A 15,161-nucleotide genomic window follows, 5' to 3' on the forward strand; every position below is an offset into this window, starting at 1 on the left:
ATAAGCGAGGGGACATGTCAGATATTTGGAACATTATTTAGATAAGCAATGCAATCCACCTGAATAAAGACTTTGATGGATCAATACAATACACAGATAAAAATATGAATTCTGAAGCTTCAGATTCTCAAAGAACATGGCAAAACTGGGAAAAGCTCCTCTTGACATTTTTATTCAGAGGCTGCATATCACAGAATCAAGGCAGCATATTCTAATACTGATAAATTAGATGTTCCGTTTCAAAAAAAAAAGATAAATTAGATGTTCCAATGTACAGTAAAGGTTTAACTGAAATAAGTCGACAGAAATAGAATAACAATACTGCTGTGCCACGACAAGCCAGAAGGTTTGGCATCAATCCAAGCTCTCGAAGGCTCTGAACACTGAACTGGTAGGCTTCGTTTTCTGCATTTTTCAGATGTAGCAAAAGAAATGACTCGGTATCATTGATATTCAGTAAATGAAAAAAATATTATCCGCTGCAAACAAGAGTACCAATTGGCCCAATCAACTATCTGCAAATCGCCAAGCCACCAAAATGTAGACAAGAATGTTACTTTTGTAATTGAGCCAATTAGCTCAATCAACTATCCTGGGCCATTGATGCCTCTTTTGTAATTGAGCCCTCTCCTTCACCTGAAATTTGAGAAGAGCTCGCTAGCATATTCCTCCGAGTCTGAACTTTCTGAAGATCTTATTCATCCAAGAGGCAGCAGCCGGAGGAAGGAATTCAGAATTCAAGCTCTTCCACCAATGCAGCTTCATTGTTGTGCGATCCTGGATGGTTGAACTGTACTGAATCTGCGATCGCACCTCCGGTCTCTGAACTCTGATCAGATCCCGACGAATTAGCAGACCGCTTCGTTTTCTCATTCTCTAGTCGAGTCGGTCTTCCCCACGGCGACAAGTGGTGTTCAAACGGCGTCAGATCCGAGCCAACGACCCACAACGACCGGGAAGGAAGCGGAGGAGACGGCATGGCCGCCAACCAGGAGCAGGAGAAGGAGCAGCGCCGCCGCCTCCTCGACGTCGCGTCCCGCTTCCCTCTCCCAAGCGGTACGTGCTGCTTCCCTCTGCTGCCTCAGCAACGCAACTAGTCCGCGGCGGATGAGAGAATGAGATGGGATCGGGGGGCGCAGGCTGCAGGTTCTCCTACGGCACGGCGGGATTCCGCGCCGACGGCGCCACCATGGCGCCCGCCGTCTGCCGCGCCGGCATCCTGGCCGCGCTCCGCTCCGTCAAGCTCGCCGGTGCTGCCGTCGGGATCGTCATCACCGCCTCCCACAACCCCGTCGGCGACAACGGCGTCAAGATCGCCGACCCCGACGGCGGCATGATGGCCCAGCACTGGGAGCCCTTCGCCGACGCCCTCGCCAACGCCCCCGACCCCGACGCCCTCCTGCAGGTAAGGAATCAGTCATCTTCTACTCCTAACCTTCGTTCTACTAGGTGTGTAATTAAGCTGCAGGATCTGTTTGCGCAAACTGACTCTTGCACAAATAAATACTTGAAGCTAGCATCCAAATCCTGAACTACAACCAGACACTTGTGGCATCAATTCAGCAACAAGAACCAAACCAACGCCTGTTAGTTTTCTATGCAAATGCGAATGCTAATACCATTTCTTCTCTCTGCAGCTGGTGCTTCAGTTTGTCAAGGACGAGGGAATTCCATTGGGGGGCCACCACACGGCACAAGTGCTGCTTGGCCGAGATACTAGGCCAACAGGAGAGTACCTGCTCGATGCCGCACTGCAGGTATGCCATGTGGATCTGTTCCTTCGCTACATTTGTATTGATATCAGTTTGCAAATTCAGTCTAATTGGAGTTCTCTTGAAACTTAAGGGGATAAATGCGATAGTTGGCGCACACGCAATTGATATGGGAATTTTGACCACCCCTCAACTGCATTGGATGGTACGGAACAAAAACAAAGGCATCAAGGCTTCAGAGTCAGATTATTTTACACAACTTATCGACTCATTCAGGTTATTCTAGTTATTGTCCTGCTGCTTTAGGCTCTCACAAGTTATGACTGTTATTTATGGCGAGTTTCTAACATCAAATTTCACCAGGCGTATGTTGGAATTAGTGCCAAAAGATAAAGGTGGGGATGAGCTTGCTAAGAAACTAATTGTTGATGGAGCAAATGGTATTGGTGGGGTGAAGCTCGAACAAATAAAGGCAGAGCTTTCAGGCATAGATATTATTGTGAGGAATTCAGGTAAGGAAGGAGAAGGCATACTAAACCACATGTGTGGTGCAGACTTTGTTCAAAAGGAGCGAGTTACTCATCATGGGTTTAGCCCTGAAGATGTTGGTGTCAGGTGAGATACTCGGTTGTTACTCATGTTTGAAGCTTGTCTATCATTTTCTGTTAAGTCAACTTACCATTCTCTTCTAGCATTTCAGGTGTGCAAGTTTGGATGGTGATGCTGATCGACTTGTCTATTTCTGCGTGTCATCGGCTAGCGAAAATAAGGTAGATCTAGTTGATGGTGACAAGATATTATCTCTGTTTGCCCTGTTTATCAGAGAGCAGCTAGATATTATTAATAACAGTGGTAGTCAAGTAAACAAATCATTGCCTGCAAGGCTTGGCATAGTTCAGACAGCTTATGCAAATGGGGCATCGACCCAATTTCTCAAGAACCTTGGCCTTGAAGTGGTATTCACTCCTACAGGAGTGAAATATCTGCACAAAAAAGCTTTGGAGTATGATATTGGTATATATTTTGAAGCCAATGGACATGGGACTGTAGTATTCTCGGAGGAGTTTCTCTCTCAACTAGATTCATTAAGCAATGAGCTCTCCTCTGAAACTGCCAATGGTAAGCTCTAGCCATTGGTTCTTTCTCCCTTATGCTCCCTCTTAACATTTTGTTTGATGTGATTGATCTTATTGCCCTTCCTAGGTTCAGCACAGTATCATGCTGCAATGAGATTGATGGCAGCTAGTCAGCTGATTAATCAGGCAGTAGGTGATGCTCTGAGTGGTTTGCTTTTAGTGGAGGCTATTTTGCAGTACAAGGGATGGTCATTTCAGAATTGGTGTGAACTATATAGTGATTTGCCCAGTAGACAGTTGAAGGTACATACTTCCGGTCGTGACTTTTTACTTGTTTTCACTGAAGATGACGGTACTACAAATTTTTTGCTCCTTTTGTCATTCAACTACTCGTTTCTCCTGGAAGGGACTTTAGTTACTAAGATTATGGAGCTGATGAGTGTTTGTAATGCAATTAGTTAACTTTGTTACTGTGTTTCAGGTGAAAGTTATAGATCGAAGTTCAATTGTCACAACAGACTCGGAGACAAAAGTTAGTCAACCTTCTAGTTTGCAAGAATCGATAGATAAGGAGACTGGTAAGCACCAACTTAATAGAATGCATTGTAACAGTTCTATCACATTTGTTGAAGTTTAAGTTGTTTCGTGTTATTGTGTTTGATATTAAAATTGTGATGTCACTGCAGCCAACTATACCCACGGGCGATGCTTTGTGCGGCCATCTGGCACAGAAGATGTGGTACGGGTGTATGCCGAGGCATCTACGCAGGTGGAAGCTGATAGTCTTGCAAGATCTGTGGCACATCATGTGGAACAACTTCTTGGATAACCATTTACAGTCTTGTTTGCGATTTTGACTAAATTTTCTAGGGCTATCCCTCCTGCTTTTTAATTTGTAACTTTTACGCCTGTGAGTCCAAACTTTTGAATTCCACTGTTTATATGCACAGAGCAGAAATCATTCCCTCCCTGTAAAATCATTCCCTCCCTGTACTCGTGCTTTTCTGATGGATTTTGCGCATCTGCCGAGGAAGATCGAAATCTCATGTAGTACCTTATTTGTAGCTAACAGTGTACCTTATCCCTTATTTGTTATCCATTTGCTAAATAACATCTCCCACCTTGTCATACAGTGTTTCGAAAAATTCTCTGATAGCAATTTTGGAAGTTTTCTAAGATGTTTAAGGAAATCTATAGTACTAGCAAATACTAGCAACAATTTTACTACCAAAAACTGAATGCCAGAATTTTCCATTATCTTGCGGTAATTTAACCTTTGCCACTCTAAGAAATGAAATGTCATCCCTCTATAAAATAACACCTCGGTCCTAGTTAAATGAAGTTAAAATTAACCGGATTGTCACTAACCCATTTGCCCCAATATGTCAAATTTTCCCCATTGGCAGCCGACGCGAAATGTCCCTTGTGATTCTCTCCATTGTTCTTTATGAAAACTCATTCTTTCCATTATTTGCAACATGCATCATAGAACAGCTAAAAGTGCGCACTGTTCCGAGATCTACAAGAAACGACTGCCAAGTCAGCATATGGGCATGGAGATGGTGATGGGACAGAAATTCATGCCCATCTCGACGAGAGGCAAATGCCAAAGCAACCAGCCCTCAACACGCCAGGGCTCGATATTGACATGTCGGCCTCGTGGACTCCGGGCCCACGTGTCCATGGCAAAAGTACAGAGAACAACTAACTAAACGGTCAACAATTGCAGAAGGAATGATTTTAACGAGAACGCAATTGCAGGAACGGCATCAAAAAAGAAGATGCAAAAACTTGAGGATGACTTGTTGGATAGGGCGTGGAGAAAGCCTTTTTTTTTGGAGAATGTCTAGGCGTGGAGAAAGCTTCCATCGGATGACTACGTTTGGAGCACAGAATTTCTTGAGAGTAGCAACTTAATCTGACAGTTCATTTGTCCAGTAATAGTCATAGAGGTGTAACGCGTAGACAATTCCGTACTAGTAATATGTGAATTGCGGTCATTTCAATACGTCGGCGCTTCCACACGGCACAGATACGAACTGTGAAAGACAATGGGGCCCCTATACTTCCATATTACAAGACTGAATTTATAGTGAGTACAAAAATGCAATCTATACCTTTCTTTCCTTGGTTGTCTGGTAAACATGGAAGTAAAAATTTACAGTCGTTCTTCACATGAATCAGGAGATGATGTTTTTGTTCTAAGGAATCTTGCAACAATGATGTACGGACGAGACAGATTAAATGAATAAATTGGGTAATGAACAAATGGAGAAATGGGTGGAAATGTAAGGGGCGCGGGATGGAAAATGTCGGGGAAAGTCGCTCTTTGCTTTTCATGCTTGCGCTCATCAAGATGAACTTCAGTACTCACTGGTTCTGCTCCAGCTAAGCCTGCGCTTGCTCCAGAGAAGCTGGAGGAGGAAGGAAACATCAAATCATCGGCTTCATGGCCTAAATCCCATAATGCCTCACTGAGTATTCCAGCAGCTGTTGGCTGGGGCAGATCATCTCTTTCACTCTCATACCATTTTTGTAGATTTTGAATGTGGGAATGGTCCTCACATTTTCGGCACGTGCAACAGCAGGGCTCTCATTCACATCTACCTGGAGGGAAGAGCAAAATGGCATGTTAATGTAGTCCAGATATGGCACAATGAGGTGGATGGCCATGTATGGTGCTAGTTACCTTGAGGAAATTAACAGATGGGTATCTGGCACACAGCGTGTTCACAAATGGCGAAATCTTGCAACATTGCTGATTTGAAGGCGTCATAAAATGGACGACTGAAACACCTGTAAATTTCAAACAGACCAATAAAATACATCAAATAAAGAAAGGCTAAGAATTACTTCTACAGCTAAAAGCCAGAGCACAAGACTGATAGAGAGCAGGTGACCAGATAGTTAAAGACAAAAAGAGTGACCTTAACTATGTACTTCCAACCAGCATTACAACAATGGTAGGAAAACAAATGCCATGTGAAGATTGCTTGCACGTCAGAAAACAGTAACAAGTACTGCCAACCTGTGGTGCAACCTCACGCCTATTAGAAAAGGTCAAGATTGTCGTACTACTGTTCTTTTCAATAATTACTCATGTGCAAGTCAACATCAGCGGCTGCATGTGCAAGGAATGAGCAGAAGGCGAAGCAGAACATTTTGAAATTCATGTTAACAGAAATAGTTTAATGGGACTGCCTATTCTTAACCCTTGAGTAGCATTACAAACTAGTAATATGACTGTTATCTGTGTCAAGGTAAATCTAATAAAAACAGAAGATAAAATAGAGGAGAGTGCTTGTGCGGTTCAGTTGCCCCGCACCTACATCAACACTATCGCTCAATTTAAACTGAACAAGAATGATAATGAGTTAAGGACCCTGAGCCCACTATTATGTATCAGCCCTTTTGCATCTGCCAAAGATTAGCCAAAGCTCACTGGCTTTTGGTTGGGATCAGCTCGATTAGATTCTGGTAATATCAGGTTGGTGAGCAGTTGATAAGTTGAGCTATCAAATGTAAGGCTAAGCTCTCAATCAGATACTGCTCTCTCTATGGAAGGTTATTACTTGATAGGTTGACGTTCTTATTTGCTATCAGAATTAAAGGGATGAATACATGTTTTAGCGAATTGTAGCTATGCATGGAGCCATGGATACATGAAAAATGATCTTTTAACATTTTGTTTTATTATAGGTAATATAAGATTTCTAAGAAGCTTGTTCGCAGTATCAACAAAAAATAAGACATGAATCAACATTATGAAATAATGAATTCAGCTGATCATAAGACTAACCTGGCAAAGATGTAGCCATCTGGAATTGTTCCATTCCTTTAATTGCTTCAACCTCACCTCCAAACTTCATGTTGGATACCTCCTCACCACGAGATGACTTGAGAGCAACCTGGGTGTGGAAATAGGCCTCAGCAACCTCCGTGTCACTCGGAAGTTCCTTTCTGAGAACCTCATAATCCTTCACAGATTCTGCCCATCGCTCCATCTAACCACCAAAAGAGCAATAAATGAAGTTGCATTTGAGTCCCAAGCTATAAATCAGGAAAAGAGGAAAACCAGAAACTCTTAAGAAGAAAATGCGTTACCTTGCCGTATGATGCTGCCCGCCTGAGCAAAGCCTTGGTATAATTGGGATGAATCTTGAGAGCTTCATTGCAGTCCTCAATTGACTTTTCCCACTGCCCAAGCTTAAATCTACAAGCTGCCCTATTACAGTACAGGACTTTATTCACAGGGTGTTGTTTGAGCCCTTCACCGTAAGCAAGGCAAGCTTCTGAAAATTTTCCAGAATTGAAGAGCTCGTTCCCTAGAGATCGTGCTCTAGCCACAGATTTCACTTTGTTATGCATAGTTACCACTTCGCTATTTCCTGGATCTATTATCCTTGCCTTATCTATGGAGGAGACAGCATGGTCAAACCTGCAAAATGTTCACAAGAGTCAAATTCATATGATATCAAGCTATAGTAGATAACCTGCAGATTGCAGCTAAGTTAAAATACTTTTGAGTACAGTTTTTGAGCTTCCCTGTCCTCTCTCATAGCTAAGCCAAAGGCAACCGAGTGATATTTGACTACAGTTTGTTACAACAGGAAAATTGTATATATAAAAGAAGGAAGAATGAGTTCCGTAGACATGATAACTTGCTACACATCTTTCGCACGCTCAGTCAAGTCGGAAGAATAGGTGCATATTAACCAGTCAACTTATTTGTGTGTATGTAGTGGGAAGCAGGTAAAGTTGAAGAATTACCTTCCCAATGCCATGTCAACTTGGGCATGTACATAGAAGAGGTAAGCGTTGCCGAGGAAGCCGCAGAATTTAGTGTCTGAGGAGCATGAAGAAGAAGAATCCAATTTGGAGGCAGTAGAGATAGCCAGATCAGCCTCATCGAGTAGGTTGAGCCGCAGAAGGGCTTCTGCTCTAGCAGCCAAGAGCTGAAAATGTGAATTAGATAAGCGTTACACCCCACCCTTTAACCAAGAGATGGCTACCATATCGAGTTAGAGGAGGGGTAGAATCTAACCAGAATAGAGGAGTCAGCTCCAGCTGCAATAGCAGCTTCACTTTCTCTTAGCGCACTCTTCCAGTCCCCCGCCTTTCGTGCATCCAGGCATCTCCCCAAGTGCTTCTCCACTGTTTGCAATTTGTGCAACTCTAGGAGGTCAGGCTGTGGGGCTGCAAGGGATAGGTGTTTCAGAGCATCCTCAATGTGTCCTAGCCTGAAGTTCAGTAAGATCCGATAAAAAAAACAGTGGCATGAGTGAATAATTCAAGAATTACTTTAAAAAATTAGTGATCCATGATGGATGCATGAAAGAAACGGCCATGAACAGTATACCAAACAAGGAAAACAGGTTTAAAAAAAACTAGCAACTAGGACTGCATTGACCGTCTATAGGCTTACTATTTGTGGTTTTGTACCAAAGAAGCTTTTTCAAGTTCTCTGGAAACCAGAAAAGCAACTAATTTCGATCTACGAAGGGAATGGAGAGCGACATACAAGGCAGTGTTCAATAATCATTTGAGCCCAGTTCCACATGGATGCCCAGTACTCACAAATGCATTGAGCCTATTGTGGAAATAGTCCCCCATGAGCAACCAATCCTGAACCAACATGCCCCAGGACCGTTTTGTTAGCTCTACTAAAAATAGCAAAGTTTAGATTCGAACTGGAGGTACATTATCGAGGCAAATCACTCATTCACTCTAGTGTGTGATTTTCTTTAGCTGGGCGCGCCAGAGGCTGACTGAGATCGTCGGAGCAAAGAACGGTCCATGCTGTAAAAGAAGCTCCTCCTAGCTGCATTTACCAACACTGCCGAAAGGGAAAGGAAAATGGCACGAAACCACAGATCCGAGAAGCGATCCCCAAGCAATGTAGGAGTTGATTCACCTTATATGCAGGGACGCGAGGCGGTGGTGCGCGCGGGCGTAGGAGGGATCAATCCGGAGCGCCTCCTCGCAGTCCTTGACGGCCTCCCCGAGGCGTCGTAGGCCGATGAGCGCGGCGGCGCGGTTGGCCCGGCAGGCGGCATTGTCGGGGCAGAGGGCGAGCGCGCGGTCGTAGAGCCTGAGGGCCTCCTCGAAGCAGCCCTTCCTGTACTGGTCGTTCCCCGCCCTCTTGACCTCCTCGGGGTCGGCGGCCGCCATGGCGCGCCTGAGCGTGGCGTCGTCGTCGGAGGGGGCGCTGCGCGAGCGCACGATGCTCCCGTGGCCGTAGTTGGCGGTGCCGGAGCCGAGGACGTCGTGGCGGGCGGGGCGCGGCGGGGGCGGGGGCGGCGGCGTGGCGGCGGAGCAGGAGGAGGAGGGCAGCGGCTTGGCGAGGCGGCCGGAGGGGCAGATGTTGCCGGCCGGGAGCGCGTTGGTGAGCGGGGAGGTGGCGGAGCTGGAGCAGGCGCTGGCGGCGGAGGTGAAGATGAGGGGCCCGGAGCTGCCGGTGCGGCGGTGTCCCGGGCGCGGGCCGCGCGGGGGCGCGTCGGAGGGGAGCGGGATCTCGCCGGAGTGGCTGCGGCGCGAGGCGAGCGCGGGCGGGGCGCGGGAGAGGGAGCCGGAGGAGCCCGAGGAGGAGCTCGGGGTGGGGTGGTGCTTGGAGGAGTGGGGGAGCGGGGAGACGGGCGAGAGCCTGCCCGGCGGGAGCGCGTCGGGCTTGTCGGTGGAGGAGAGGAGGACGGCGGCGGCGAAGGCGTCGGAGAGGGTGTCGGGCGGCATTGGCGCCGGCGGGCGGTCGGACATTGCGGATCTCGCGGCGGCTGGCGGGGTGGCCGGAGACGGGGGTGGGTGGCTCGCCCGCTACCGCTAGTGCGGCGGAATGGGGGAGGAGGAGGAACGGGATGGGGATCTCGTGAAGGGGAGGGGAGGGGAGGGAGGGAGCAAGGAATGATGAAGGCTAGCCGCGGAGTTGGGGGTAGATTTGCTTCCTCTCCCTCGCTCCCGAGGCTGGGCGGCGGCGGCGGTAACACGCACGCACGCACGCACGCCGTAACAAGGCAAGGGCGCGGAGGCGACTGGCTGGCTGGGACGACCCAAGCGAAGCGAAGCGATCGATTCCCTTCCACCGGCGCGCGCGCTCGTATCGCATCGTATCGTAATCCCCCCGAAACAAAGGGGGCTTTGCCCTTTCCATTCCGTTCCTTGGCGCCCCAACCCCAACGGAACGCCGCGTGCCTGCCTGGCCTCCTGCTCCTTCCTTCCTGGATGCGCACCAGGATTTTGCTAGGGGCGCCCAATTCCGAGTTCTATACAAGGTAACATGCCTTGTGATTGAAGCTGAAAATGAGAATGATTGAAGCTGTCTCCTAATAACCCAATTTGCATCCTATCTCCTTATTTGTCCTTTCCCCCCCTTCAAACTTAAACTTTGGGTTCTGGTATTGCAATGTTCCTATAATTTCCCCTGATCCCTATTTCCGAACAATGTACAGTTACCTTTTTCGCGAGGAATATTTCCAAATGTGCAAGCCAAAATTTAAAACATCTATCTTCTGTTCGTGGGCTAGTGGGACCATTGGATTAGTTTGCTAATTCCATAGTATTTTGCTCGATCATCCCATCTGGACTCCTTATCCATTCACACTGGACGGTCATCGTAAGGATTTACTCAAACTGCACGGGGCTTTTTATGCAGATTCTTACTTGCGCACCACTCTTGTACTAGCTACTATCTGGCCTCTCAGAGTGGAGGGCCCCACAAGCAGGCAGGCTACACCGATGTGATTCATCTCCTAGCTAGTATCTTTTAAGACTTGTATTTCCATCGGAGACAAATTGAGTGCTCTCTTTCAGAGGTAGTAGCTTGCTGCAATCGAAAGGAATTTCAAAACAAAAAAAAAACATCGGCGGAGGACAAAAACAAAACAAAAAATGCATGCACGACGGCACCTTCCAGCAATCAGACACCATGTGAATCGTTGCTAGCTAGAGGTAGGCCATTTTAGGTGCACACTGCTGTTTATTTATATTGTAGGCGATGGAATTTGTTCCGAGCTTGCAATGTTAAACAAGCACAAGTTGAGCACTGATGAACCCACCGAACCATCATCGTTCAGCTCTGACTCGCGCCTGCTAGTTTATTGGTGCGGCCTAGGATTCACATGCGGGCCTGCCTGCTGCCTGCCCCTTTATCCGGGCTACCAAATAAATAAGCCAAATATATACAAAAAAAAGCAGAATACTCACTCCTACGTGCTTTAGCTAGGTCGATCCAAACAGCAAAACGGTGGCGGGGACTGGATTAGACCGACCGACGACCGTTTAGCTATATGTAGCTGTGAATTTCAGTATTCCAATGCAAGAACGAACCCTAATTTCAGAGCCGTAGCTGGTGTGTGTGTGTGTGTGTGTGTGTGTGTGTGTGATGGAAAAGAGCAATCGATCGATAGGTGTGTGTGAATGGAGGGAGGAGCATGTGAACTAGCTAATTCAAGATGTGTCATGTGTGGTGCGTGTAGGTACGGTCCCTTGCGCAGGAATTAAGACTTTATTCGGATCATGTCAGCAGCAGCAGCAGCAGCATGCGTGCGTGGGCGACGGCGATCCATCCTGAAAAGACTCAAACGAAACATACAGTTGAGTATGCTGTCAATCTTGTATTGTTGCTGGATGGCGTCACCAGTCGATCGCCAGCATTATTAGTCTTTGCTAATGCTGCAAAAGGTTATGGTCCTGGCCTGGATCCAATCAATGGAATAGGGCCGATCGATGATCCAACCTACTGTCAAAATGGATCATCCAGCATTCAGCTCCAGCTGAACTGGGAACTGGGAAGTGAGAGAGCTCGTCTTTCAGATCTCATCAGCTGGGCGTGGGCTGCTGCTGGGTGGTGGTTCCAGCGTGGCGGTGCCAGATGGGGTGGGGATTGCTGGTTTGGGCAGGAAAAGCCGGGAGCGCCTAGTCTCTTTCTGGAAACAAAAAAAAAAAGAAACATGATGCTGTCCTGCGGGGGAATATTTGATGGCGTCAGGCGACGTCACGCACGACTGCCCCACTCACCAGCTGTAGGCCTGTAGCTGCGTGAGGACTAGGGGGGGAGTGTGCCAAATTAATCATGACCCTAGTGTATCATTCCGTAATTCTTGCGGAACCTTATAAACTCCAAACAAATGCGAGTTTTCAAAAACAGTTTTCAAAAACTTTTTGTATGATCGTGATAATAGCTAGAAATAATATAAGGTTGATCTCTTTTCTCAACTCAAATCCTAGTAAATTATAAATCGAGACAAATATAAGGATAAATTGATAGTGTTCTTTATTTGGAGTTATTTGATTTTTATTGGATCTACCTTGTTTATTTGATTTTGATTTGAATTTGTTTCTCTTGTTTGAGAATTATGTGGATTACAAATTTGAATTGAGCCATTCAAATTTGAAATCAAATGCTAACCCCTAACTTTACTAACTAAGCCACTAACTTGCCTTGGGCCAAAACCACCAAACCCGGCCTGCTCACCCCGCAAGACCAGCCTCGCGCGGCCCAAACCCAGCCTCCCGCTCGGCCCAAGCTGACCCCGCGCCGCTTCCCTTTCTGCCTGAGCCGCTGGCACCTTGGGCCCGCTTGTCAGCCGGACCCCTGTTCCCCTTTCCCCTTCACGCGGATGCCGCCGCCGACGCCCACCTGCTCTGCTCCGCCTCACCCACACCTCGCGCGCCCTCTTCCCCGCTCCGCGACAAGGCGCCCAACCGCCCGGTCTCCGCGCCGCGCCGACCGCTGAAAAGCGCCTGCCCCGTCTGTTCCGCTGCCCTCTGCTCTCCTTGTCGGCCACGGCGCCCACGCCGTGCGCGCCAAGTCCCAGCCATGGAGGCCTCCACGCGTCCCGGCCCGGACGCCGAGATTCCCCGGCGCCCACGCGAGCCCTAGACCCGGTGCCTCTATAAAACCCCGTGCCACAGCCTGCGGAACCCTAGAGCTCTCGGGGCTCTTTTCCCCTTTCCGCCGCCTCTACCAAGAAGCAGAGCAAGGGAGGGAGCCAGGAGCAGAGGAAGATAAAGAGGAGAAGGAGGGGGAGAGAAGAAGAAGAAGAAGAAGAAGAAGAAGAAGAAGAAGAAGAAGAAGAAGAAGAAGAAGAAGAAGAGCAGAAGAGGGAGCCGAGGAGGAGGAAATCGGCGCCGCCGCTGTGCCAAGGGAGAAATCGAGAAGGGGAGCTGTACAACGCCACGCCGTCGCCGCGGACCTCGACACCGCGCCGGCGCCCCGTACCACGACATCGACGAACCTGCTCGGCACGGCACAGCCTCGCGTCTCCCCTGCTTCAGCTCGCCACCGCGTCAAGCCTCTTCCTCCTCGAGCCCGCCAGGTGAGCGTCGCCTCACGACCTCGCCGCCTCTCCTGCTGCCGGCCGTTGCCGATGAGCCATCTGTAGAAAGCATAGGCCACCCTTTCCCCCTTGTTGTGTCATTTCTGCAGGAGCCCGACGCCGCCTCCGGCTTCCTATCACCGCCGTGCCGCAGCCCCGGCTTCCCGGGTGTCCGCTCGCACGCGCACGAACCCACAGCCAGCCACGGCCCTCTTCCCTCGCCGCCGCCGCGATCTCGGCTTCCCGAGCACCCGCGCTCGCGCTCACGCCACCCCGTCCTAGGGAAGCTTAGGCGCTGCCTCTTTGGCACGCTGTGGCAAATCCTGTTGCCTCGAACCACGCCGCGAGCGCCCGGACACGCTATGGCCTCGCCGTGCGCGTGCCGTGTGCGTGCACGCCGTTGGATCCCGAGAACGTGCCTTGCCCCTCCCCGCGCGCGCACACGAGCACGCTGCGCACACACGGTCGCGGCCACACCCAGACCCTTGGAACGAACCCTGCCTTGGCCCCGGCACTGTGTCCTTTGGCCGTCGCCCTTGCCCTGTCCTCGCAGCGCCGTCGCGCCTCGACCTCACCTCTACCTGTGCCCAGACGTGTTGTCACTGTCGCGTTCTGCCTTGCCCTTGTCGTGCCCTTTGGCACACGCACGCATGGCCGCCCATGCCTGGCAACGCCCTCTTCCGAGCCAAGCCGTCGTCGCGGTCCAGGAGCACATGGCCTCGCGCGTGGGCGTGAACGCAAGCCGGCCTCGCTGTGGCCCCGCTGTGTGCGAACACGACCACGCTGACCACCGCCTCATGTCTGACCCCGCCGTCGCGGCCCAGGATCCCTGGACTCCGCGAGCACACGATCCCGAGTTCGCCCTGACCTAGTTTCGCCTCGTCGCCGTCGGACCGCTCAGCCGTCGGACCGTGCCGCACGCCGTTGCCTGGCGCACGCACCCCACAGCACACCCACTGCCTTCACCTCCGCGCACGTGTTCCCAAGCTCGCTGGACCAGCCTCGCCATTCTAGACCCCGCCTCCACCTCGCCTGAGTCCCGCCGCCGGCCGCCATGGCCATGCCATAGGGATTTGCTGGCGAGCTCACGCAAACGCCGGCCCAGGGTCGAACCTTTAACCCGTCGCCTGCCAGACCCTCCGTTTTGCTGCCTCCATCCTGACCTGAGCCGCCGTTGCTCGAGCCTGCCATGCGGCCTTGCTCTGCTCTGCCTTGGTTCGGCCTAGCCGTGCCACTGGCCGTCGCCTCGCCCTGACTCCCGCCATGGTAGCCCAGCCCCGCCTTGGCCTTGCTTTACCCAAGACGACGAAGAGCCAAGCCTGCGCCGACCGCCGTCTGCCGCCGCCGAGCCCTCGCCATCGCGCCAAGGAGGAGAAGCTGAGGAGAGAAAGGAGACCGACGAGCGGCGCCCGCTTGTCAGCAGGAGCAGAACGCGCCAACGCGTGGGCCGAACCTGTCAGCGAGAGGAAGAGAGAAGGAGGAGAAAAGGAAAAGTAAAAGAAGAAGATGAAGATGGGCCGCCATCTTCCGCCGGCCCAATCCCGCGAGCTAACCTGGGCCAAGCCGCTTTCACCTGAGCCGGCCTGCCAGTCAAGCTGAGGATCCGAGCCGGCCTGCCGATCCACGAGCCGCACAAGCCTGCCAAGCCCGCCGAGCCGTTCCCTTGAGCCGTTTTCTTAGCCAGCCTGCCAAGCCGAACTTGTTGGGCTGATGAGCCGGCCCGAGTTCCCTTTCAACCCGTTCACCCCCTTGAACCCTTTTCTTTTTCTTTTACCAGACCTGGCACGCGGGGCCCACATGTCATTCTCTCATGTGAGGCTGACTGGGGGACCCCGCTGACCTGGCCGTGGACCTGTTGACCGTTGACTTAGTCAATGTTGACCAAGTCAACGTTGACGTCATGATGACGTCAATGGAGCCTGACCTCGTGCTGACGTCATGCTGACATCAACATGACACGTGGCATGCCCAGAGGCTGCCACGTGGCTGACTGAATGTTTTCTTTTTCCGAAAACTTTTATTTAATTCTAGAATTTGTTTTAAGCTTCAGAAAATCATAATAA

The 15,161-nt window shown here is 50.2% G+C and overlaps 2 protein-coding genes across 2 annotated transcripts; one reads left to right on the forward strand and one right to left on the reverse strand.

Annotated features, from left to right (window-relative positions):
* Positions 1–3,904, forward strand: LOC120705585 (phosphoacetylglucosamine mutase-like). The gene is made up of 9 exons (XM_039990015.1): positions 1–1,056; positions 1,140–1,405; positions 1,638–1,757; positions 1,846–1,988; positions 2,076–2,327; positions 2,413–2,831; positions 2,916–3,091; positions 3,270–3,366; positions 3,475–3,904. Exons 1-9 carry the CDS (start codon positions 978–980, stop codon positions 3,615–3,617), a joined length of 1,695 nt encoding a protein of 564 aa, XP_039845949.1. The 5' UTR covers positions 1–977; the 3' UTR covers positions 3,618–3,904.
* A 926-nt stretch (positions 3,905–4,830) lies between these two features.
* LOC120705586 (inactive TPR repeat-containing thioredoxin TTL3-like) lies at positions 4,831–9,763 on the reverse strand. The gene is made up of 7 exons (XM_039990016.1): positions 8,703–9,763; positions 7,833–8,028; positions 7,559–7,743; positions 6,893–7,226; positions 6,588–6,792; positions 5,478–5,584; positions 4,831–5,395 (listed from the first exon to the last, which is right to left on the reverse strand). Exons 1-7 carry the CDS (start codon positions 9,539–9,541, stop codon positions 5,243–5,245), a joined length of 2,019 nt encoding a protein of 672 aa, XP_039845950.1. The 5' UTR covers positions 9,542–9,763; the 3' UTR covers positions 4,831–5,242.
* Positions 9,764–15,161: the final 5,398 nt, after the last annotated feature.

The sequence above is a fragment of the Panicum virgatum genome, chromosome 5K (assembly GCF_016808335.1).
Source record: "Panicum virgatum strain AP13 chromosome 5K, P.virgatum_v5, whole genome shotgun sequence".
NCBI classification, from domain to species: domain Eukaryota; kingdom Viridiplantae; phylum Streptophyta; class Magnoliopsida; order Poales; family Poaceae; genus Panicum; species Panicum virgatum.

Bases quoted from the DNA above. Each gene is read 5' to 3' on its own strand.
- LOC120705585 (XM_039990015.1), top strand. From the start codon at position 978: ATGGCCGCCAACCAGGAGCAGGAGAAGGAGCAGCGCCGCCGCCTCCTC. The intron at 2,832-2,915 runs GTAAGCTCTAGC...TGCCCTTCCTAG, and splicing joins CTCCTCTGAAACTGCCAATG to GTTCAGCACAGTATCATGCT. The intron at 3,367-3,474 runs GTAAGCACCAAC...ATGTCACTGCAG, and splicing joins ATCGATAGATAAGGAGACTG to CCAACTATACCCACGGGCGA.
- LOC120705586 (XM_039990016.1), bottom strand. From the start codon at position 9,541: ATGTCCGACCGCCCGCCGGCGCCAATGCCGCCCGACACCCTCTCCGAC. The intron at 7,227-7,558 runs GTAATTCTTCAA...AACATTTTGCAG, and splicing joins GTTGACATGGCATTGGGAAG to GTTTGACCATGCTGTCTCCT. The intron at 5,585-6,587 runs GTTAGTCTTATG...TGAAATTTACAG, and splicing joins GATGGCTACATCTTTGCCAG to GTGTTTCAGTCGTCCATTTT.